At 32.4% G+C, this 25,880-nt stretch overlaps 1 protein-coding gene across 2 annotated transcripts in view; it reads left to right on the forward strand.

Annotated features, from left to right (window-relative positions):
- Nucleotides 1-25,880, forward strand: part of HBS1L (HBS1 like translational GTPase) — a 126,797-nt gene that overhangs the window by 68,389 nt on the left and 32,528 nt on the right. For both annotated transcript variants that reach the window (XM_074309776.1, XM_074309777.1), the window contains exons 5-9: nucleotides 774-882; nucleotides 6,345-6,607; nucleotides 19,221-19,386; nucleotides 21,857-21,974; nucleotides 25,369-25,515. In XM_074309776.1, coding sequence (XP_074165877.1) covers nucleotides 774-882; nucleotides 6,345-6,607; nucleotides 19,221-19,386; nucleotides 21,857-21,974; nucleotides 25,369-25,515 — 803 coding nt within the window. The remainder of the gene's footprint in view (nucleotides 1-773; nucleotides 883-6,344; nucleotides 6,608-19,220; nucleotides 19,387-21,856; nucleotides 21,975-25,368; nucleotides 25,516-25,880) is intronic.

A 25,880-nucleotide genomic window follows, 5' to 3' on the forward strand; every position in this document is an offset into this window, starting at 1 on the left:
GGCTTGAATAATACTTCTAAGTGATATTAATAGTGTGTTCATGGGTAAGTCACTTAACCATGTTAACTATTTTGAATTATGCTTTCATCCTATCTCTCAGGATTATGATATTTTTAAATATATGTGAAACCTTTTGTAAACCCTAAAGTATACCTGAAAAGTCAGTTATTGCTAGTAACATAATTTTTCTTATTACACATGGAATTCTACTAGATTTGCAATCCAAGGGCTTGATTTTAAATTTCATAACTATCAACCCAAACCTTAATAGAAAAGAATTAACTTCGAGAAGCAAATAGAAGGGGGTTAGCATTCTGGTAATCTGGCATTCTTTTTTAGTAAAATATTCATATGATTTCAACATGTTTAAAAGAAATATTATGGCGACACTAATGATGGGTAATGTTTATATAGCTTTAAGCTTTGTAAAGTACTTTAAATATGTTATTTCACTTGATCTCTCAACAACTAGAGATTGGAAAACTTAGTTTTTAATCTTTAAAGCTTGAATCAGGTTAGAATAGTGGAGTGAAAAGAGTATCAGGGATAGAATTGGGAGATCATTGCTTTGAATCCCAACTGATAATTATTAGCTGTGAAACTATGGACAAAGCACTTAACTTTTTTAAATATTCGTTTTCCTCACTTTAGAAATGGGATATTTTGTCTCTGCCTTACAGCGTTGTTGTGAAGCAAATTATCCTTAACATTTTAAAATAATATATAAATTTGAATTACTGTTGATAGCCTAAAACTTTTTTCTTTGCAACTAGGAAAATCAGTAGATCATCAATCATCTCGAAGTGAATCTGAAATTGTGCCAAAAGTTACGAAAATGACCGTATCTGGAAAGAAGCAGACAATGGGATTTGAAATTCCTGGGTAAGAATTTGAACTCTTGTATATTTTAGTCAGATTTATTTACTATTTGTTCATTACATATACTTTGCTTTTTTCTATGAAGCCAGGATTATATTTTATAAATATGTTTATTTGTATCTGAGACAACTTGTTATTTTAAAGAGCCCAAAATCACTATTCAGAAGATAATAGGCTTTGGCTTTCATACTCTCTGTCATAGTTAATGTGACTTTGGGCAAGTTCTGACATTAATTTCTTATATGTTAAGTAATGTTGATGACTTAGGTGGTCTCTAAAATACTTTCTAATTTCATTTCATTATTTATTTATTTGGCAGTTGGGGTTAAGTGACTTGCCAGGGTCACACAGCTAGGAAGTGTTAAGTGTATAAAGGCATATTTGAACTCAGGTCCTCTAGTCTTTAGAGCTGGTACTCTATCCACTGTACTACCTAACTGCCCCATACTTTCTTATTTTAAAATTAGTTTAATATCATCATTATAATGTATACTAAAATAATATACTTGGTTTATTGGTCACTTCCAAGCTTTGTGGAATAAATAGTGCAAATATTATTTTTCCAATTGTAAAATTTTTATTTCTTTTTAAATAGATAAAGAAATTGAGTTTTAGATTAAATGACTTTCCCAATATTATATATTTAATGTCATACCTTAGATTTGGACCCAGGTTTCTTTTGACTCTTAAAGTCCTATATTCTATGTCAGCATGGTGCCTCTTGAAGAGTTGAGGGACTTGCCTCTGGTCCTTTAAAGCTCATGTTACAGGTGGGATTTTAATCCAATTCTTTTTTCAAGTTAAGCACTCTAGCAACTAGACAATGCTCTATTGTCTGGAAGGATTTCTTTTTCAATTCAGGTAAGGAGAAAAAGTCAAAATCTCTGGTAAAAAACAAAACAAACAAAACAAAAACCAGAACATAACAAAACAAAAAATAAGAAAAATTGTATTATTTCCAAATAGTTCTTTGCAACTTAAGACCTTGAAGAGATCTGGTTGGAAGAATCCTTAGATGTCATTTGGTCCAAATTGCTCATTTTACAGATGGAGGAAACTGAATTCTAGAGCCATGAACTCATTTATTTTATGTTGAGAATGCAAATAGCAGAGATATGATTTGAACCTATGTCTTTAACTCCAAATTTAGTGATCTTTCTGTTACTTCATATTGGGGTTATTTGGAGGAAGGGAGAAAGGGAAGTTTGAGAGATGCATACAAATTCACTTCTTAATAGTTCATCCCTTGAATAATTTTAAAATGAATGAAACTGGTTTTATGATGTTTGCCAAATGGTACTCTGTAAGTAAATCAAATATTTTTTATATTAAATAGAATAAGAGATGATTAGTTCTCATAAGTGATAGTACTACAAGTTCCCATAAAAGCAAAAATTTTGATACTTAAAGTGTTTCCCTAGAGCTGTGAAGGTTATCTATATTATACATATATGCACATATACATATATATGTATATGTATATACATTTATCACTTAGGCATTATAGGAAGAGAGACAAAGACATGTTTTTTCCAATTTGGTTCCCTCATCTTTTTTAGTTCCAATAAGAATTTATTTTAGAAACATAGGCCTTTACTAAAGGATAGCTAAACTAATCTATTGATAATTAATTGCTGGGCTTAATGTGAGGAAATGGTATATTCATAATGATTTGATCATATTTTTATATTGTTTCTGCTAATCTTTGTACCTACGCACTAAGATTGAATTTATAATTTGAAATGACATTACAGCAGAGTGTGAAAACAATAACTTAATATGCAGACCTTAGGATTTTTCTAGTTTTATCAATAGCAGTAAAGGTACATTCTTAGTTTTGCTTGTATATTTAGAATTTAAAAATCAGAGCTCTTGGAGAAAGTTGTAATCAGACTCTTTTGGTGAGAATGATAATGAGGAATTTGAAATAAGGCCATCTTAATACAATACTAAAAATTTTTAAATGACAAGGGAAGCTCCTCCTTGCATGTTCCATTAAAACCACTTAATGTAAGTAATGCTGAAAAAGAGATTGGTTGCCTTGATATATGTTGCTAATGATGTTGAAACAGTAGATGAATAGCTGGATATACAAAAGATTTTTGATTTTTCTCAGAGTAGAAATTCATAGCACAACCTATCTGTGACTAGGGAATTTGCTGCAGGAACATAGATAGTGACTAATCCAGGATTACATAGCTAATAAATGTCAGTAGTGAGATTTAAAACTGTCCTCTTAAACTGCAAATGTTACATTCTGTCTGTGGCGCTATACTGATTCTGTCTTTTGTGTTCTGAACTGCTGACGCAGGATATTATTAAGAATGAAATTTTTGTAAATAATGGAGAATGAAATAGTTATTTGGAAAAAGATTGCTTTGGTCTTTGTTGTAACCAAAAAGTGTGTTGAAACATGGGTTTATTTTGAATAATTGGGCTTAACCCAGTTTACTATCTGTCTCCAATTATATTTATTTACCAATAATAGATTTCTGTATAATATACTTTAACATACATAACCATTCATACAATTGCTAAAATAATCATTCACATTCAGGGTTTTTAAACTTTTTCTACTTGTGACCCTATTGGACACAAAAAAATTTTTTATGTAATCTTGGATATGTAAATATATAAAATAGGTATACAAATAAAATTACTGATAATAAATCTTAATTTCGTTACTCTCACATTCAGTTGCAAAACTGTATATGAGGTCATGAATCACATGTAAGAAGCTGGAGTCTACAGTACATAGATAGGTATATATTTCTTTCCTTTGTTCAGAAACCTTTAATAGCTCCCTTAGTTTACTTATCTCATGAGGTGAGGAAAATACATTGTACACTTTTGATATGAACTGTTATTGTTTGTTTTAATCATGAATCATTTGTCAAAAATGTAAAATGAAAGTACCTCTGATGTGTTACCAGAGAGAGAGAGATTGATAACTGGATATTTCTGATTTTGAGCTTGATAATCTATATCAGCATAATTTATCATAATTTTTTTCTTCCTTTATAATTACTTATTATGACACTTTGGTAGGACCACTGCAACTGTTATTATAGTAGAATGGCATAAAATGAAAAAAAAAAAAAAAAGCTTCTTTGTAGTTCAATCTCTACTTTTGTGTTTCCCCTTTCTCCAGGTCTTATGGTTTGAAAACTGCTGAGAATTCAGAAAATCTTATGTGATAGCTACTCTGTCAGAGAGTAGTGGCAAAAGTTAGGACCCTATAGTACTACTGCATTTGACATCAGAAAACCTGAGTTCAAACCCTATATACAGCCTATATACAGACTTTGGTATAAGGAAAACAGAAAACTGGGGGAAATTTTTTGCAACAAATACTTTTGATAAAGGCCTTATTTCTCAAATAAGTCATTCCTCGATTGATAAATGTTCAATGGATATGAAGACAATTTACATTACTCAGTTGATAGTCAAAAGATATGAAGACAATTTTCAAAGAAATTAAAGCTGTCCAATCATTATTAATTAGAAAAATGCAAATTAAAACAACTCTGAGGTACTACTTTGCACCTATCAGATTGGCTAATATGACAAGAAATGGAAAATATTGGAGGGGAATGTGGCAAAGCTGGGATACCTATGTACAGTTGGAGGAATTGTAAACTGGTTCAACTGTTCTAGAGAATAATTTGGAACTATGCCCAAAGGATTATAAAACTGGGTATACTATTTGATCCAGCAATGCCACTGGACATTTCTCAAAAAAGGAAAAATAACTTCTCTGTACAAAAATATTTATAGCAGCTCTTTTTTGGTGGCTCAGAACTGGAAATCAAAGGAATGCCCATCAGTTAGGGACTAAGCAACTGTATGTGTTTGAAATATGGGGTACTTTTTGTGCTTCTAAGAAATTTCAGGAAAATGTGAAAAGATATGAATTAATACAAAGTAAACAGAATCAGGAGAATTATGTACACCAAAACAGCAATATTGGACAATAAGATCTGTTAATGACTTAGCTATTCTCAGCAGTACAGTGATCCAAGACAGGCCCAATTTTCAACACTAATGAATGGAGTATAATATCTGCCTCCAAAGAAAGACCCTTTCTGAAACTGAAACATGTTATTTTTTTTACTTTCCTTGTCTCATTTTTTTTCTTTTTATTTGAGTGCAAAATGTGGAAATGCTTATAATGAATGAGTATAATCTGTGATTGCTTACTATCTCAGAGAGAAGGATAGAATTTGGAACTCAGAACTTCAAATAAAAGTGTTAATAAAATATAAAATTGGTTAAATGGAAAAGGTGGTTCAAGGAAGAATATAAAAACTTCAAAATTAGAATTGGGCAAGTGGAAGGTAATGACTGCATATGAGACACCAAGAAATAAACAAATTCAAAAGAATAAAAAATAGAAGAAAATGTGAGATTTCCTTGGGGAAAAAACTGAGAAAAATAAAGTGAGAAGAAAATTTAAAAATTATTAAGTTGATTGAAAGCCATGATTAAAACGAAAAGCCTCAATATCTTATTTCAAGAAATTGTTATAGCAAATTGCCTTATATCTTAGAACCAGAGGGCAAAATAGATATTTAAATATATAATATTTAAAATGTTAAATCTTGTGGGAGAAGAAACAGGGAGTTCATTTTACTTATATTGCTATCCTCCAGTGGACGCTTTTAAACAGTAGCAGTTTTGACCCCAAATTACTCCATCTGTCTCCACACAGAGGATTAGCTATACCTAGATCAAAGTAGGTATAACTGGCCCCTTTCCTAGCCAGTTGTAGCCAGTAAACTATTCTTTTCCTAACTCAGGTTTAATTGGACAGAAAAATATAGGCCATATCATAAAATGGCTCATAAGTTCTTTATTGAGCTCCTATAGAATAAGGAGCCCTGTAATAAGTGCTCTGAAAGTTATTGAAGACTTAGGATCATTGTTTACTTTAGAACTTAATGTAAGAATTATTTCTAGTCAGCTTGTAAGAAATAAATTTGGGAAACTTAATTTTAGAGATGCAGAAATAAGACAAATATCACAAGGTTCTAGCCTTTCAGTTGAACTTAATAAGATACAAGATTAGAGGGAACTTTTAAAAAAATATTGTGTTAATTATCTCAAATATATTTAATACTTTTTTTTTTTTTCTAAAAACCTCTTTTTTTATGCACCCTTGTGATAGAATGACACAGTGTGATAGGTTTGAATTCTGGATGTCAGTTATTGTACTGGAAATTTTTTTTCTTATCTTTCTTTCATACGGACTGTTTTTCTTGTGGGATATTGCAAATATGGGTTTATATGATTGAAGACCTTGCTTTTTATCATGGCTACTTAACAGACTCTAGCTACTTATCAGTAATCATTCTTGGTTTGTAGGACAAAAGAATGAAAAAAGAATACTTCATTGTCTTTTTCTAACATCAAGGTTACTTTCTCAGTTTCCTATAACAATGTTTTCCTGTCTCTGCTTTTCTTAGAGTGACTGCTGAAGAAAATGGAGATAGTGTTCACACACCTCATAAAGGACTTCCTAATGAAGATGCCAGCATTGTTACTTCTGGTAATCTTGAGCCAGTTTCTAAATCAGCTCTTCCATCCCACACCATTCAGGCATTAGAAGAACAGAGCACAACACCAACACCAGTGAAAAAGTCTAACAAGCTGAAGCAACAAATAGATGTGAAGGCTGAACTGGAAAAGAGGCAAGGGGGAAAGCAACTGCTCAACTTGGTGGTAATTGGTAATGCCCTTTTCCTTTCAGCTTTTACTTATTTTATTTTAGACTATTTGACAGAGTAAGAGCCAAAGTAACAGTCTAAATGTTCAGATGAGTCAGTGGTGGAATAAATGAAGACATTATCTCCTGTTGCTTTGTTTGTTTGTTTCCAAATCACCCAAGACTTAATACTGCTATTTTTGGTCAGGGAAGTCATATAAAATTCCTTCTAAATAGGAAATTCATTAGCACAGCAACACATGCTCCCCTTGTTAAACATATTTTAACATGGATACATCTTGTTAGCTTTTTTGATCTCAGAATACCCTAAAACATTATCTTCTCTAAAAAGATTTCATCTTTTTATCCATAATGACTCTTTACCCTAGAAGGGACCATTGATCATCTAGAACAATTGTGTAACTCAAATAGAATCAGGGGCCACTAACCCACACAGAAGGATCCCTGTGAGCCATAGATTGTCTTAGAAATGCACATATCATCATTATCTGTGTTCTATTATATTTAAATTACAGCATTTCTGGCTCTGTTGATGTGTTTGATACTTCACCTACACCAATTCTTTATTTATTTTTAATAAAAAAAGAAACTGATGACCACAAAAATGAAGTGATTTCTTCTTAGATATAAGTTTAGTTAGTGGCAGAACTGTGGCGAAACTTGGGTCTTCTGACTTAAATCTATTATTATTCCTTCATCATACTATACTTCGTATTGGATGTTTAAATATCTTAAAAATAATCTCTTCACTGCATATTATACTCTATTGGTTTAGATATCCTTTCTTTTTTTATGACTCTTTTGTATATTTTTTTTATATTCTAATATTTTTATATTTTTTGTATATTCTTTTGTATATTTTTATGACTCTTATGTATATTTTTGTATTAATTTTCCACGTAGAGTTCTACTTAATTCTTCAGAAACCTTCCTTTAGGCTATTTTGTACTTCATGCTTACTAATACATAATTTTGTGCTATTAATCTGTTTTCCCTTTCCTTGCTATTTAATTGGTCTATATACATTTTTCTAACTTTTTTGGTGATATATTTTAAACTACTTCATTCATATAAGTCATTGTTGGAATTGCTGCTTCTAGACCAATCTCTATGAGTACCAGATTTCATTATGGAAGACTCACTTTTCTGAAGCTTGATGTGTTAATTTACAAAAAAAAGCATCTTAAAAACATCATCATCTAGAGAATTTTTCTTCCCTTTGTACTCTGTGTTCAACATTCTCAGTAACTGTTGTGAACACCTTTGCCAATCACTTCCCTCCCTATTTTACCCCTTACTTGATATTAACATTCAAAGAATTGTTGAACAAAATTCTGTCTCCATTTGCATGTCTCAGGAAATTTTGAATGATCTGAAAAAAAACATAGACACATTTTTAGAGGAGAGTGTAAAGGATTGCATTTTGCTTTATAATTAAGCCAAATAATTTGTCATAGTAAATAAACAAATAAAGCAGAATTTTATGATCTCTACACTTCTTAACTTTGTCATTGTGAAGATAAGATGTAGGAAATCATATGTGAAAACCTGGGTATTCATTTCCCTGATAGTCAGAAGGATCCAGCATAATCTGTGCAGATATATGCATGCTTCAACATAGTAGCCCTTTTCACTCTTGGAATTGGTTTCCTAATCCCCTCTGCTGAATTAGGGCTACAGTGCCAAAGATTCTGCCCCCTACGGGATTTCCTCTTAAGACCCTGCCTCACTGTAGGGTTCCTTTAGTTCTGGTTACTTGCCCTCGGATCATATTTTTGCTGTTGTTCTGGAAAGATAATTTACATGATTTATCTTTTGATTTCTGATCATTGCTGGTCTGAGGTTTTCTTTATCTTCTTAGAATAGTTGTCTGGGGAGCTAGGCAGCATTACTTCTTCCTTCTCCATCACTTTGGTTGATTTTAAAGAGAACAATAAAAGCTTTATTTGTAACTTTTTTTGGGGTTTTTTTTTTTTTGTTTGTTTTTGTTTTGTTTTGTTTTGTGTTTTTTTTTGCATTATTTTGTTCCTTAACTTCCACTTGATATCTCTGAGGTGCTCACTCTTGGTTAACAACACAGGCTTTATAATAATCAATTTCCTTACTGTATTTGGGGAACATTCACTTATTCTGTAGTTCTTGTCCCTTTAGGTTCATTCCTGTGTGTCATGATTTCCCTTGGGTCACTTCAGCTAAGAAGGACTTTTGATCCCCACAATTAATCATCTCCTTGTTGGTGAAAACAGCTGATTTATTCATAGGAATCTGATAACCAGGAGGACTTTTTTTTTTTTATTTTTTTTTTATTAATTTTATAATTATAATTTTTTTTAACAATACATATGCATGGGTAATTTTTTTTTTACAAGATTATCCCTTGTATTCACTTTTCCAATTTTTTCCCTCCCTCCCCTAGATGACAGGCAATCTTATACATATTAAATGTGTTACAGTATATCCTTTTAATAAAATATATGTGTGTAAAACCAAATTTCTTGTTGCCCAGTAAGAGTTGGATTCCGAAGGTATAAGTAACCTGTATAGAAATACAGTAGTGCAAACATTTTACATTCAATTCCCAGTGTTCCTTCTCTGGGTGTAGCTGTTTCTGTCCATCATTGATCAACTGTAACTGAATTGGATCTTATTTATGTTGAAGATATCCACTTCAATCAAAATATGTCTTCACACAGTATCGTCGTTGAGGTGTATAGTGATCTCCTGGTTCTGCTCATTTCACTCAGCATCAGTTCATTTAAGTCTCTCCAAGCCTTTCTGTATTCATCCTGCTGATCATTTCTTACAGAGCAATAATATTCCATAACATTCATATATCATAATTTACCAACCATTCTCCAATTGATGGACAGCCATTCATTTTCCAAGCTATTTCTAGCTATTACAAAAAGAGCTGCCACAAACATTTTGGCACATACAGGTCCCTTTCCCTTCTTTAGTATTTCTTTGGGATATAAACCCAGTAATAGCACTGCTGAATCAAAGGGTATGCACAGTTTGATAACTTTTTGGGCATAGTTCCAAATTGCTCTCCAGAATGGCTGGATTCTTTCACAACTTCACCAACAATGCATCAGTGTCCCAGTTCCCACATCCCCTCCAACATTCATCATTATTTGTTCCTGTCATCTTAGCCAATCTGACAGGTGTGTAGTGGTATCTTAGAGTTGTCTGAATTTGCATTTCTCTGATCAGTAGTGATTTGGAACACTTTCATATGAATGGATATAGTTTCAATTTCATCATCTGAAAATTGTCTGTTCATATCCTTTGACCATTTATCAATTGGAGAGTGGTTTGATTTCTTATGAATTAGTCAGTTCTCTATATATTTTGGAAATGAAGCCTTTATCAGGACCTTTAACTGTAAAAAATATTTTCCTAATTTGTTACTTCCCTTCTAATATTGTTTGGATTCGTTTTGTTTGTACAAAAGCTTTTTAATTTGATGTAATCAAATTCTTCTATTTTGTGATCAATAATGATCTCTAATTCTCCTTTGGTCATAAATTCCTTCCTCTTCCACAAATCTGAGAAGTAAACCATCCTATGTTCCTCTAATCTATTTATGATCTCATTCTTTATGCCTAAATCATGGACCCATCTTGATCTTATCTTGGTATATGGTGTTAAGTGTGGGTCCACATCTAATTTCTGCCATACTAATTTCTAGTTTTCCCAACAGTTTTTTTCAAATAATAAATTCTTATCCCAAAAATTGGTATCTTTGGGTTCGTCAAACATTAGATTGCTATATTTGTACCCTATTTTGTCCTGTATACCTAACCCGTTCCACTGATCAACTAGTCTATTTCTTAGCCAATACCAAATGGTTTTGGTGACTGTTGCTTTAAAATATAGGTTTAGATCAGGTACAGCTAGGCCACCTTCATCTGATTTTTTTTTTTTTTTCATTAAATCCCTTGAAATTCTCGACCTTTTGTTCTTCCATATGAATTTTGTTGTTTTTTTTTAGGTAATTAAAATAGTTTCTTGGGAGTCTGGTATAGCACTAAATAAATAAATGAGTTTAGGGAGTATTGTCATCGTTATTATATTCACTTGGCCTATCCAAGAGCACTTAATGTCTTTCCAGTTATTTAAATCTGACTTTATTTTTGTGGCAAGTGTTTTGTAATTTTGCTCATATAATTCCTAACTTTTCTTTGGTAGATGGATTCCCAAATATTTTATATTCTTGACAGTTGTTTTGAATGGAATTTCTCTTTGTATCACTTGCTGTTGCATTTTGTTGGTGATGTATAAAAATGCTGAGGATTTATGTGGATTTATTTTGTATCCGGCAACTTTGCTAAATTGTGAATTATTTCTAATAACTTTTTATTAGAAACTCTGGGGTTCTCTAAGTATACCATCATATCATCTGTAAAGAATGATAGTTTGATTTCCTCATTACCTACTCTTATTCCTTTAATCTCTTTCTTGACTCTTATTGCTGAGGCTAACATTTCTAATACAATATTGAATAGTAATGGTCATAGTGGGCAACCTTGTTTTACTCCTAATCTTACTGGGAAAGGTTCCAGTTTATCCCCATTACATATGATGCTTACTGACGGTTTTACTCAAGTGTTTTTAGTAGGAATGGATGTTGTATTTTATCAGATGCTTTTTCTGCATCTATTGAGATGATCATATGGTTTTTGTTAGTTTGATTATTAATATGGTCAATTATGTTAATAGTTTTTCTAATATTAAACCAGCCCTGCATTCCTGTTATAAATCCTACTTGATCATAGTGTATTATCCTGGGGTCTTTTTGCTAATATCTTATTTAAGATTTTAGCATCAATATTCATTAAGGAGATTGGTCTATAGTTTTCTTTCTTCGTTTTCAACCTACTTGGTTTAGGTATCAGAACCATGTTTGTGTTATAAAAGGAGTTTGGTAGGACTCCTTCATCCCCCCCCTTTTTTTTTTTTTTTTTTTTTTTTTTCCCCAAATAGTTTATATAACATTGGGGCTAATTGTTCTTTAAATGTTTGGTAGAATTCACATGTAAATCCATCTGGTCCTGGGGATTTTTTCTTGGGGAGTTGATTAATAGCTTGTTCTATTTCTTTTTCTGAAATGGGACTATTTAAGCAATTTATTTCCTCCTCTGTTAATCTAGGAAGCCTATATTTTTGGAGGTAGTCATCCATTTCACTTAAGTTATCAAATTTATTGGCATAAAGTTGGGCAAAGTAACTCCTTATTATTGTTCTAATTTCCTCTTCATTGGTGGAAAGATCCCGCTTTTCATTTTTAAGACTAACAATTTGATTTTCCTCTTTCTTTTTTCTGATCAGATTTACCAAAGGTTTATCTATTTTATTGGCTTTTTCATAAAAGCAACTCTTAGTTTTATTTATTAATTCAATAGTTTTTTTTTTTTTTTACTTTCAATATTATTGATTTCTCCTTTTAATTTTAGAGTTTCAAGTTTAGTATTTGGTTGGGGGTTTTTAATTTGGTCTTTTTCTTGCTTTTTAAGTTGCAGGCCCAATTCATTGATCTTCTCTTTCTCTATTTTATTCAAGTAAGCCTTTAAAGATATAAAATTTTCTCTTATTACCGCGTTAGCTGCATCCCACAAATTATGGTATGATGTCTCATTGTTGTCATTATCTTGGGTGAAATTATTAATTGTTTCTATAATTTGCTGTTTCACCTAATCATTCTTTAAGATGAGATTATTTAATTTCCAATTACTTTTTGGTCTATTTACCCCTAACTTCTTGTTGAATGTAGTTTTTATTGCATTGTGATCTGAGAAGAAAGCATTTGAGATCTTTATGTCCTAATATATGGTCAATTTTTGTATAGGTTCCATGAACTGCTGAGAAGAAAGTATGCTCCTTTCTATCACTATTCAGTTTTCTCCAAAGATCTATCACACCATGTCCTATTTACCTCTTTAATTTCTTTCTTATTTTTTTGTGGTTTGATTTATCTAATTCTGAGAGTGCAAGGTTGAACTCTCCCACTATTATAGTTTTGCTGTCTATATCTTCTTTCAACTCTATTAACTTCTCCTTTAGGAAGTTAGATGCTATACCACTTGGTGCATATATATTTAGTATTGATATGGCTTCATTGTCTATGCTACCCTTTAGCAGGATATAGTTTCCTTCCTTATCTCTTTTGATTAGATCAATTTCTGCTTTTGCTTGATCTAAGGATGGCTACCCCTGCTTTTTTGACTTCTCCTGAAGCATAATAGATTCTGGTCCAACCTTTTACTTTTACTCTCTATGTATCTCCCTGCTTTAAATGTGTTTCCTGTAAACAATATATTGTAGGGTTCTGACTTTTGATCCAGTCTGCTATCCGCTTCTGCTTAATGGGAGCGTTCATCCCATTCACATTTACAGTTAAAATTACTAATTCTGTATTTCCTTCCATCATAATATCCCCGGGTTATGCTTTTTCCCCCCCCTTGCTCCCCTTGATCCCCTTCCCCATTATTAGACTTATGGACCCCACTTGTGTCATGCAGCCCTCCCTTTTTAGTATCCCTCCCCCCTCCTTTTAAATCCCTTCCCCTTTCTTATACCCTTCCCTTATTATTCTTTTCCTTTTCTCTTTTCTTCTCCCCTCTTTTAATAAAGAGAGAATTCTCTGAAAAACAAATGTCAATTAATTACTCTTTGAGCCTACTCTGATGAGAGTAAGATTCATACATTGTTCCTCCCCCTCTCTAAATTCCCTCAGATATGGTAAATTTTCTTTGCCTCTTCCTGGGATGTAGATTCTTTCTTTTTATCTCCCCTTTCCTGTTTTCTGATACTATCCCCCTTCCCTTTCTACTTCCCTTTTTTTATGTTATATCAGTAAAATCAAATTATACATGTGGACTGTCTGTATAGCCACAACAGAAATACAGTTCTCAAGCGTTCCTTTTACCTTTTTCTGCTTCTCTTGAGTCTTGTGGTTGGAGATCAAATTTTTTGTTTAAATCTGTTTTTTTTTTTTTTTTTTTTTGTTTTTTTTTTTAGAAACAAATAGAATTCCTCTGTTTCATTAAATGTCCATCTTCTTCCATGGAAGAAAATGCTAAACTTAGCTGGGTAGTTTATTGTTGGTTGCATTTCAAGTTCTTTTGCCTTTCGGAATATCAGATTGCAGGCCCTTCAATCCTGCTGGAGGCAGACAAATCTTGAGTGACCTTTATTGTGGCTCCTCGGTATTTAAATTGTTTTTTCCTGGCTGCTTGCAATATTTTTTCCTTAGTCTGGTAGTTCTGCAGCTTGGCTACAATATTTCGTGGAATTTTTTATTTATTTTTTTATTTTTAGGGTCTTTTTCAGAAGGTGTTCTATGAATTCTTTCAATGCCTATTTTCCCTTCTGTTTCTATTATCTATGGACAGTTCTCTTTGATGATTTCCTGTAAAATAGAATTTAGGCTTTTTTTTTTTTTTTTTTTTTTTTTTTTTTTTTTTTTGCTTGACTGATTCTTGGTTTCTTAATAAATCATTCATTTCTATTTGTTCAGTCCTGATTTTTTAATGAGTTATTTTCTTCATTCACATTTTTAAATTCTTTTTGTATATGTCCAATTGAGGGTTTTTTTTTTAAATTAATTTTATAATTATAACTTTTTTTTTAACAGTACAGATGCATAGGTAATTTTTTACTTTATCCCTTGTACTCCCTTCTGTTCCGAATTTTCCCTCTCCTTCCCTCCACCCCCTCCCCTAGATGGCAGGCATTCCCATACATATTAAATATGTTATAGTATATCCTAGGTACAATATATATGTGCAGAACTGAATTTTGTTGTTGTTGCAAAAGAAGAATTGGGTTCGGAAGGTAAAAATAATCTGGGGAGAAAAACAAAAAATGCTAACAGTTTACACTCATTTCCCAGGGTTCCCTGGGTGTAGCTGATTCTGTCCATTATTGATCAGTCCAATTGAGTTTTTAAATGAATTATTTTGCTCTGTGGAATTTTTTTTCCATTGCACTAATTTTATTTTTTTTTTTAGTGAGTTATTTTCTTTTTCCAATTCAGAAATCCTGCTTTCCTGTTATTTTTTTAACCTTTTCCAATTCATAAATTTTGTTCCCCTGCACTTCCTGTGAATTCTTTATCTTTTCCAACTCAAATTTCAGGATGTTGTTATTCTCTATCATAGCTTCATATTAGCAGCTGACCAGTGAAAAGCCCCTTTGCACAGACAGGAAGTCTCTGTAGGGGAAGAACAATCCCTGCAGGGGGAGTTCCACTGCCTCAGGCTGAGCCCTGCACTATGTGGATTAGAGGATGCCCTGGGCTGTGTCCTTTGCTGTGCAGGTTCTCAACTGCCTCAAGGAGAAACCCGGGACAGCAGAAGTTGGCTGCACCTCAGTGCCGGGATTGGTGTTGGGTCACTTCCGATTTGGGGTTCTGGTGTTTTTTTTGTTTTGTTTTTGTTTTTGTTTTTTTTTTGTTTTTAAGTGGCTTTGATTTCTCTTCTGATCTGCTGTTTTAGAAGCAGAGCTATCATTCTATGTCAGAGACCTTTATCTCAGTATCTTTTCTAACCTCAGAAGTCTTCCCAGCCCATTTGGCACAATGTTCTAGCCTTTAGTCTAACACTGTCTATGCTGGTCTTTTTTTCCCTCCCCTTCAGCTGGTAAGTTGTGCTTCTAATCCTTGTGATTTTTATCAGTCCAGCGTTATTTTTGAGGCTGAGTTAGATAATTGGTATTGAGGGTAGTAGGGAGCTTAGAAGTTTGTGTTTATCTTCTCCACCATCTTGGCTCTGCTCCTCCCAGGAGTGACTTTTTAAACAAATTATTCCTTTGTGTATCTTTTTCCTTACTTCTTAATAGCTGATTTGATCTAACAAGTAAATAAAATAGTTTATTCCTTGGCTCATCTCCAGTATCTGACTCTGTATCTACCTGACCTACAGAATTGGTACACAGAAAAATTCTGTAGTAAAAACATGTTAAGTACCTGAAAAAAAGAATCAGAAGCATGGTGAGGACAAGGAATGATGATTCTGATTTCTTTTTTGCTCTCATGGAATGATAAAGACTGCAATATTGGAGAAAGATTTAACTAAAGCTGCTGTTACAGAATAATTTGAAGAGCAAAACAAAATTATTTTTCTCACCAAATTAGCTTAGTTAAGAAAAGAGAAAGAATATATCAAGTTTAAAAAATCATAATAGGGGGCAGCTAGGTGGCTCAGTGGATTGAGCACTAGCCCTGAATTCAGGAGGACCTGAGTTCAAATCTGGTCTCAGACACTTAATACTTCCTAGCTGTGTGACCCTGGGTAAGTCACTTAACCCCAGCCTGAGAAGAAGAAAAAATATAATAGAGGAGAAAAAATTGCATAGCTCCCCATTTTGAAACTTTGCTTGCATTTACATTGATAGGTGGTAGTGGAGATTGTCTCTGGAGAAAGAATAGGTCTAATAGTTGTTGATCAGCTTAATTATCTACTTAATTCAAAGCCCTGCCTAATTTTGAAGTTTAGGTTACATGCTATAATAGTAAAGAAGTGAGACCCTAAAATATAACTCTTTGGATTTAGGGAATATGATATTTCCACATGTGCCTCTCACTGATGTTTACAGTGATACTTCCTGTTTACTAGCATCAGGTTTGTTATAGGATAGTGATAACCACAGAAGGAAAGTAAATACAGCCTAAAGATGAGCAGAATTATACCCCAAATTTATTATAGTATCTGTTTAAATGATATAAAATATAATTGATGTGACACTCAGAACTAGGTCTTTTAATTTTATGAATCAAAATTTTATGAACCAAAATGAGTAATGTCTCACTTTATAGTAGAGAGCCCTTTTGGAATAAATATTGGTCCATGTCTTAGAAAACTAAGCAATCTTCTGAGTATGGTCATTTTGGTAAAGGAGCATTTGTGTCATTCAGGGAATAGATGAATTATTAACTAAACTGGCACTCATTGGCATTGTACATATAGTCTGGAGAGGTAGAAGGTCCTGTAAAGTTTAGTCATCTGATTTTGCTGCTTATGCATATTCACATTGTAAGAGTCTCTCCAGGAGCTTTTTTTTTTTTTTTTTTTTTTTTTTCTGCCTTAGGGAATACCAGCTGCTAGCAGGGTGGGAGGAGGGGGAGGGATTGTAATCATGCGGCTAGGAAAGAGAGGGTCTGTATAGATAAATATTGTTCATACTGGCCCTTTTCTCATGAGGTTAAAGAATTGGTATCCCCCTCTCTTGCAAAAGACTTGTCAGATTATTGCATTGAGAATTCCAAAGCAAGATAGATGACCAGTCATCTAATTTAACCATATAGGTTACAATCTTACCTATACCTGACTCTAGAATCATGACTGCTGCCAGTGAATGCTCTTATTACCAGTAGATGCATCCAACTCTTAACCATCACATGGCACCATCTGCTTAACCTGACATGAGTCTCCAAACTTAATAAGCAGGGAAACATCTAGTCCATCAACATTCTTGTATTTGATGCCCATATAACTTTAGAGAGTTTGGCAGAGTTACTATTCCTCTGGAATTTAACTATTTGGCCATTTTCAATCCCATGCACCACCTGTTCCTTTCCAGTTCTTTGCTATTATTTCAAAAAATATTGCTATAAATATTTTGGATGTGGGCAAAATCTTTTCTTTTATCATTGACCTTCTTAGTAGTTTCTAACATTTGGCACCTGGTACATAATAAGGGTCTTAATAGATGTTTTTTGGCTGACTCACTGACTGAGGTACATGCCTATATAGTTTTTAGAGCAATCTTAGGTATTAGGTTGAATAGCTAATACCTATTGTTTTTAAATGATTTTATTATTTTATTATTATTTTTATTATTTTAAATGATTTTTCATACCTTACTACCACTTGTGTAAATATACTTTAGATTGCATTATAAACCATGGCATTTAGGATGAAAATGATTCCTTGTACTCTGCCCAGTTCAGACTGTATTTGGAAAATTTTGATTAGTATTTCATGTTTTCATTCTTATCTATATAACCAGTTTCCTATTGGATATTTCAGGTGTCCATGATGTCAGAGAGCTGTATCTCAAATTCATTTTGTCCAATTAAAACTCATTATCAATCCCTGCAAACTTCTTGTTTCTGTCAAAAGCACTATATTTCCCTAGTCCTCCCAAGTTTGTAACCTTGGCATTATACTTGGTTTATATTTTTTCTTATCCCACAAATCAGTTTCTAAATCTTGACATTTCTACCTTCCCAACATATTTTTCATCTGACTTCTTCCCTCTATTCCTTCCTTTGTGCAACAAATCCCCTTACCACAATGTCCTCCTATTTAGTCTTCCTGCCATTTGTCTTTCCACATCAATCCATCTGCCACAATGTTGCCGAAGTGAATTTTGTTACTTGCAGATCTTGACTACATCACTTCTCTACTCAGTAAACTCCAGTTTACTTTTTAAAGTTTAGCTTTTTAAAGCTTTTTACAAACTTTTCCCTCTCAATATTTCTAGTCTTACTTTACTCCCTATCCTGAACATGACAATCTAGCTAAACTTGTTCTTTTCTTTGTTTCTCACACATGATACTTTATCTCCTGTCTCTTTTATGTCTTTGTACTGGCCTCATCCTGCTACCTCAGAGAATCCCTCTCTTCCTGCAGCTAAAGCATTATTTTCTATATGAATACTTTTCTGATATACTCAATTACTAGTATTCTCCCTTTCAAGCTACTTTTTAAAAAAAAATGTATAATACTCTTTTTATATTTATATGTCTTTGTTGTCTCCTTGTTGAATGTAAGCTCCTTGTGCAGAAAGATTGGTTGCTTTCATCATAGCACAGGGCCTAGAACATGGTAATGTTTAATGAGTACTTTCTGATTGATAAAATGGACAGCATGAAATGGAGAGGAAGACTTTTTGCTCATTTTATAAAAAAAGTATCTGCTTGGCATAAAGAGCCAAAATAGGAGTCTCATGTAGAAGTTCTAGAAAAGGAAAATCTTCTGAACAGTTAAATCTTTCTGAAAGTAGAATGGATTGCCTAGAGATATTTTGGATTCTTTCTCAATGAAAACCATCAAACAGAGTCTAATATACCACTTTTTGTCTAATCTTACAGAGAATTCTTTTTCAGATGTTGATGGTCAGATAAGATTTTTTTGATCCTCTAATCTTTCTATGGGCAAAAGTACTGATGAAATCAATGTGTGGAAATAATTGTATCCAAGGATGAATTATAGAAGTAATGTCTGTTGCAACTGATATCATTTACCCAATTAAAAATGACAGTCTGATCTGTTAACAAATATTCCATAACATAACATGTGTTCTTTGGATAAATTCTGATTCCTGAGAGATTATCAGATTATCAGGACACAGTGGACACTGCCTGGGATATACGAAGCACTTAACAAATGCTTGTTCACTGATAAGACTGACTACAAATATGGCTTATATTTTCATTAATATGCTGTTGATACATTTGTAGACCATTCTCATAAAGATTAAATCAATATGAGAAAGTAGATATGTGGATCAGCAGTTATTACCTTTTGTTGTACTAATTTTACAATACTTCTTAATGTAATTAATACCTAAAGAAAACTTCAAATATTAATCTTGGAACAATTTTTCCTAGGTCATGTGGATGCCGGAAAAAGTACTTTGATGGGTCATCTGCTTTACCTCCTGGGCAATGTAAATAAAAGAACTATGCACAAATATGAACAAGAATCTAAAAAGGCTGGTAAAGCCTCATTTGCTTATGCTTGGGTCTTGGATGAAACAGGAGAAGAAAGAGAACGGTAATTTTGTTACCATGTTTTTAAATAAGGGAATTGAATTCATATGTAATCTTTCTTAAAAAGAGTACATAGCTTATGATATTTTTCATGAAACATGCCATGGAAAAATTTTATTTAGAATATTCTTAGATAAGTTTTCAGTATTAGGAAATTTTGGAATTCTACATACTTCTTCTTTAACTTCAATATTTAATGTGGTGGTAGATTTTTTTTCCATTTTAAATAATGACTTTTTATTTTCAAAACAAATGCGAAGATTCATCATTTACCCTTGCAAAACCTTGTGTTCTAAATTTTTCTCCCTCTTTTCCCCTCATTCCTTTCCCTAGATAGCAAGCAATCCAATATATGTTAAATATGTGCAGTTCTTCTATACATATTTCCTCATTTATCATGCTGCACAAGAAAAATAAGATCAAAAAGGAAAAAAAAAATAAGAAAAATAAGAAAAAAAAAAGGCTAGCAAACAACAAGCAATGTTGAAAATACTTTGTTATGATCCACATTCAGTCCCCACAGTCCTCTCTCTGGATGCAGATGGCTCTCTCCAACACGGGTCTATTGGAATTGGCTTGAATCATCTCATTGTTGAAAAGAGTCAAGTCCATCAGGGTTGTTCATCAAATAAGCTGCTTCTTACAAAGTTTTCTTGATTCCACTCACTTCATTTCGCATCAGTTCATGTAAGTCTCTTCAGGCCTCTCTAAAATCATACTGCTGATTGTTTCTTATAGAATAATAATATTTCATAACATTCCTATTCCATTATTTATTCAGCTTTTCCCCAACGAGGGGCATCCACTCAGTTTCCATGTTGTTGCCACTCCCAAAAGGGCTGCTACAAACATTTTTACACATGTGGGCCCTTTTCCTTTTTTATGAGACCTTAGGGATATATGCCTATTAGAGACACTACTGGATCAAAGGGTATGCACAGTTTGATAGACCTTTGGGCATAATTTCAAATTTTTCTCTAGAATGGTTGGATCAATTCACTACTATGTGGGTAGTTTTATAGCAAAATGTAAACAAACAAAAAATAGTTCAGTCAGTAGGAGAAATCTCAAATGGTCTCTCTTATCTCTAGAAAATTGTGATATATGTACTTTGAATTTAAAGGGAAATATTAATAAAACACTTAATTTTTTTGAGGCTTTAAAAAAATCGGGGATCATTTCTGCTAAGCAATCATTTATTCAAAATCCAAAGAACTATAAAGTCAATCCAAATGAATTACATAAGCAAGAAGAAAAATTTTAAAAAGAATCATACACCTGGAACATATTTTAAAACGATTTCTGATGTACCTCACACTGTACAGATTTAGCTTAGTGTTTTAGACTAAGGTGTCTTCTTTATTATGTATCTTCATTTAAGACCTTAATATTTTGTCACGTTAGTTCATTCTATTTTTTCATCTTTGTGTTTAACCTATTGAAATCAAGATCAGTAACTCAAGCCAAAAACAGCTTTTCCTAGATCACAAATATGTCTTTCAGTGAGAATATTAGGAAGAAAACATATTATTTCTTAATTACAATCTGGTGATTTTTATCAATGTAATTTTCCTTTAGTAATATTTTGTGCAAATGAGTAAAATTTCAGTGCTTCTATATTATTCCTTAGCTTGTGTAATTTTTAATAATATTCATTTCATCTTCTTAATATAAATGGCCCTCACCAGTTTTTTAAAAATAGGATTAATATTCCTTATAGCAAATAGTGACATTTTGGCTAAATTTGTCTTTGGTTTTTCTGTACAATTTAAATCATATTTCTCAATATCATAAAAATGATCTCTGAAAATGTAAGTTTTTTTTTTTTTTTCGGTAAAGGGATTTAAAGAGTAGAAGCACATGAGAGGACAAACAGTTTTCCTTTTGTACTTACTTGAATGTAAAATTTTAATTTAGTAATAGATCAGAAGATTTTATGCCCTATCAACTCAGTGGGGATTTGGCTAATTCCAGTTTATTTCTAGTTTGAAAAATAAGCAGATATGGGTCATTTGTAATTATAACATATTGTTTTCTTTGAGTCCATTGAACTAGGCCCTTGGATTTACCTAAGCCAATTTTTTTTAGGTGTTCTAGTAGATAGCCTATTCCTAATGAGCCAGCAATCTTCTAGATCTTATCCACTGTGCTGTAGACTTTCTTGCCTTCCCATAGGTATTTGCAATAGCACTGAATTGGTCTCCTAACATACTTGCCATCTTGATTAAGCACTAGAGTACAAAAAGTTGTTTTAAAAACAAACAGATCAAATTCTGGAGTCTTCTAAGCTTCCACCTCCAGCCAGTTTTCCATGCAAGAATTTTTGTCAACAAAAGTCAGTTATAGCAAGATATTTCAGACAAACCTTTGGAGCTTATTGTAAAGGAATTTTGAAAACTGAATGCATGTCACTTTTATTTTTAATAGAGAATTCAAATATATGAAATTTTTTTTGTTTGTTTCTGTTTTTTTAGGGGAGTTACAATGGATGTGGGTATGACAAAGTTTGAGACGAAGACCAAAGTTATTACATTAATGGATGCTCCAGGACATAAGGACTTCATTCCAAATATGATTACTGGAGCTGCCCAGGTAACAAAAAAAAAATTGTTAACTTTATTTTTGTTGATTGCATGAATTTAAAATTAAAGGTAATTTAACTTTAAAATATATTTTAAGAAGAGATTAGATTTTAATAGCCCTTTCCATTAACTTGTTTTCATATGTTTATAGCAAAATTTTTTCTACTTGTTTTTAAAGAGATAAGAATAATGCAAAATAACATTCTTTTTTATGTTTTGATGGTGGATTTCAAGTCTGAATTTAACTTTTCAATGTTGACATCTTTTCCCCTTAAAAACATTGCATTTCCAAGTATTAACTCATAGTATTAAAATCAATGATACTTGCTTTTAAATATAGCAACTCTTGTCATCTTAGTAAAGAATGGGAAACTTAGGAATTTGCCCATCACTTGGAGAAAGGCTGAATAATTTATAATATATGAGGGTGATGGAATCATATTGTTTTTAAAAGGATGGTATCATACCTGGGAAACCTGGGGAAACTACTATAAATTCTTGCAATGAAATGAGCAGGTCCATGAGGAAAATTTATATAACAACAACAATATTACAAAGATAACTTTGAAAGACTTAGAAATCAACACATTTCCAAAGGATTAAGGATTTAATCTACTACCCATTTTCAGATAGACATGATAAACTGAGAATGCAAATTGAAGTTTGTTTTTTTTTTAAATATGGCTGATATGGGAATTTGTTTTGCATTGTTATGTGGTTTTGAAATGGGTTTTGCTTTTCTTGCTTTCTCAATGGGATTATGGTGGAGGTAAAAAGGGAAGAATTTGAGTCTGAAAATGAAATAGAATTTTAAACAATGAAAATATACTAGAAAAAATGATTTGAAGAAATGAAGCAAGAAGTAAATCATGGAATTATAAATGAAATAAAAACATTGGAGAAAAGAATTAGAAGAGGAATATACAATTTACAGACTTACTAAAGGAGAATCAAAAGGAAAGAAATTGTAACAATGAGCTCAGAAAATAAAATATTTCCCACAGGAAACAGGAAAGCATTGTACAGATTCCATTTAATACGGAAAAATATTTCAAGGACTTAGATAATAAAGATGTAAATAATTTCATGTTTCATGTACCTAGATATTATTACATTTTTAGTGAAGTCATATTGGACATATTGAAGAACATATTAAACACACATGTAAATGATTGCGTTTGAATATTTAGGCAAAGTTTAACCTTTGACAGACAATTTGAGAAATTGATGATGATCATAGAGATTATGACTTGCTCAAGGCTATATTGTTAGTTTATGGATATTCAAAGCCAACACTAGAAGTAAGATTCTGAATTTTGGTACCTCTTTCCACTATATCATACTACCTTAAGAGCAGGCATTTTCACTTTTCCAGCAGAGACCAAGAGACTCTGGATTCAGATAGAACCATGGTTCAGAGGTAAAGAGAAATGCTTAGCTATGATACAAAGAGTAATTTTAAGAGAGAAAAGATAGTTTAAGAAAAAGTTGAGTACTGAAATATCAAAAAAACAAAATGAAAAAAAGAAAGAAAGAAAAAGAATTGTAGTGTCTCAGAAATGAGATGTAACTCTGAGGTCAATCTGTTCTAACCTGTACTTCAGCCAGAATCTCCCCTATTATTATGTCTAACAAGTTGTCATTTAGTCTCTGCTTGGAACATTAAGCAGCTCACTCTACTTTTTAACAGCTTTAATTACCTAACATGTTATTCAATATAATATTATAAATTGTAATAATCAGTAAGGGATAATGACTGAACATTTGATTCACTTGGTACAGGGAATTCCCAGATTGGAAGAATTCTTCTACCAGTGCACACTGGTACTTTGCCTATAACTTAACGTCTCAATGTCCTAAGAAATCTTGAAATTAAGTGACTTGCTTAGGGTCACACAACCAGTATGTGTCTGAATAAAGACTTAAATCCAGATCTTGTTAGTTCTAGGGTGATTTCTGTTATGCTGTATAACCTGTCTCTTTACAGGTTGTAGTTGTTGCTTCTAGATCAACTCTTTGGGACCAAGAAAATTATGTCAGGATCCTCTTCCACATAATAACCCTCTAAGTTTTTTTGATATATGACTTCCAAAAGTTTTCTCCAGTCTAAATATTTTCATTTTCTTCATAATAGACAGAATTTTATGATTAGAAGGAACTTCAGAGGCCTTCTTATCCATTTCATTGTTACAAGCTATCTTGGAACAGTTCTTGACACATAAAATACACTTAATGAATGCTTTTTCATTCATTCATTCCAGATATTTTTTCTCAATCCTTTCTTTTATCCTAATTGCATTGATTTTATTTATGCCTAAACTTTTCACTTTTTATCTTTTGTAATTTTATCTGTCCATTGTTTGGTTAAGAATTTTTGCCTTCAAAATCGCTATGAAAGATTAAATGTTCTAATTGACCTCTTACTGTTGTTGGTACCATCATTATCCTGGTCACCCAGGCTAAAAACTTAGGTGTTCTCCTCAACTCCTCACTCTCACGTGCTTCCCCTTTCCCCATAGACAAAGTGTTATTTAGTTCTGTTGATTCATCCTTCTATCTTGTGCACACCTTTCTTTCCTGACATCACACATATCACCTGGACTATTTCCATGCTTCAGGTCTCTTTCCCCATTACAATCCATCTTCCACTCTGTTGTCAAATTGATCTTCCTAAAGTTTAGGTGTGATCATGTCTTTTCTCTCTTCCCCATTCAATAAACTTAGTGGACTCCTGTCTCCTTTGGGAATATATATATTTAAAAAATCCTTTTGTTATTCAAAACTCTTGAAAAGCTCCTATCTTTCTAATCATAATCTTCTCCCTATCCCCATCTCAATATACTTTGCAATATAGTAAGATTCTTTTTTGTTCCTTGCATACTCTTTGTAGACAACTTGGAATCTGGCTTTTTTTTTCATTGTCTCCTAAGCCTGGAGTTTTCTCCTTCCTTGCTTCTTTGACTTCAAATTCCAACTAAAATTCAACTTCCTTTAAAAAAAAAAAAAAAAAAAAAAAAAAAAAGAGTTTCCTTATCTTCCTTAATACTATTGCCTTCCTCTTGTTGATTATATCTTCAATTTATCTTGGTACATATCTTGTTTGTACATAGCTATTTGCTTCTTGTCTCCCTAATTTTATATCTCCAGCAGTGGAGAATAACTGATCGATTTCATTCCATACCAATTTTTTTGTTAGCATTTATGTTCAGGTTGCAAGTCCATGTTTTATTATTTCATATGGTACATGATATTTATTTAATACTAATTTCTGCCTAACTGCTTTTTAGTTAACCTCAACAGTTCTTTTCAATATAAAGTTTTCCCAAGATGTTTTTGAGTTTATTGATGTGTTTGATTTTTTGTTGTTTTTTTTTTTTTTAAAGTCTTTCTTTCCTCTTCTTCAGGCAGATGTTGCTGTTTTAGTGGTAGATGCCAGTAGGGGAGAATTTGAAGCTGGGTTTGAGACTGGAGGACAGACACGAGAACATGGACTCTTGGTTCGCTCTCTTGGAGTAACACAGCTGGCAGTTGCAGTTAATAAAATGGATCAGGTAGTTGATAACTTTTATTCATGAGTTTTTTTAATCCTTGTTATTAGTTCTAAAGGAATTAGAGTTGACTATTCTTTTTGAGATGGTGATGAGCAATGGCTCATTATCTCAATTGAAAAATTGAAAATTGAAAAAGCCATCATTTAACTCAAGTATATAAATTTCAGCTGGAATTGAGGGTCTTCTTCAATATTTAAGATTCCCCATACCTCCTTCCTTCAGTTCATTGGCATTTGATATCTTTTCATGAATACTTAGCATGGTTTTAAGAACTTCCATGAAAATATGAAGGAAATGGTTTTTTAACTTTTCATAAGTAAGGCCAAATTCTCTGTCTTTAATAGCCCCAATTATATTTTAATAAA

Source organism: Sminthopsis crassicaudata, chromosome 4 (assembly GCF_048593235.1).
Source record: "Sminthopsis crassicaudata isolate SCR6 chromosome 4, ASM4859323v1, whole genome shotgun sequence".
Classification (NCBI taxonomy): Eukaryota; Metazoa; Chordata; class Mammalia; order Dasyuromorphia; family Dasyuridae; genus Sminthopsis; species Sminthopsis crassicaudata.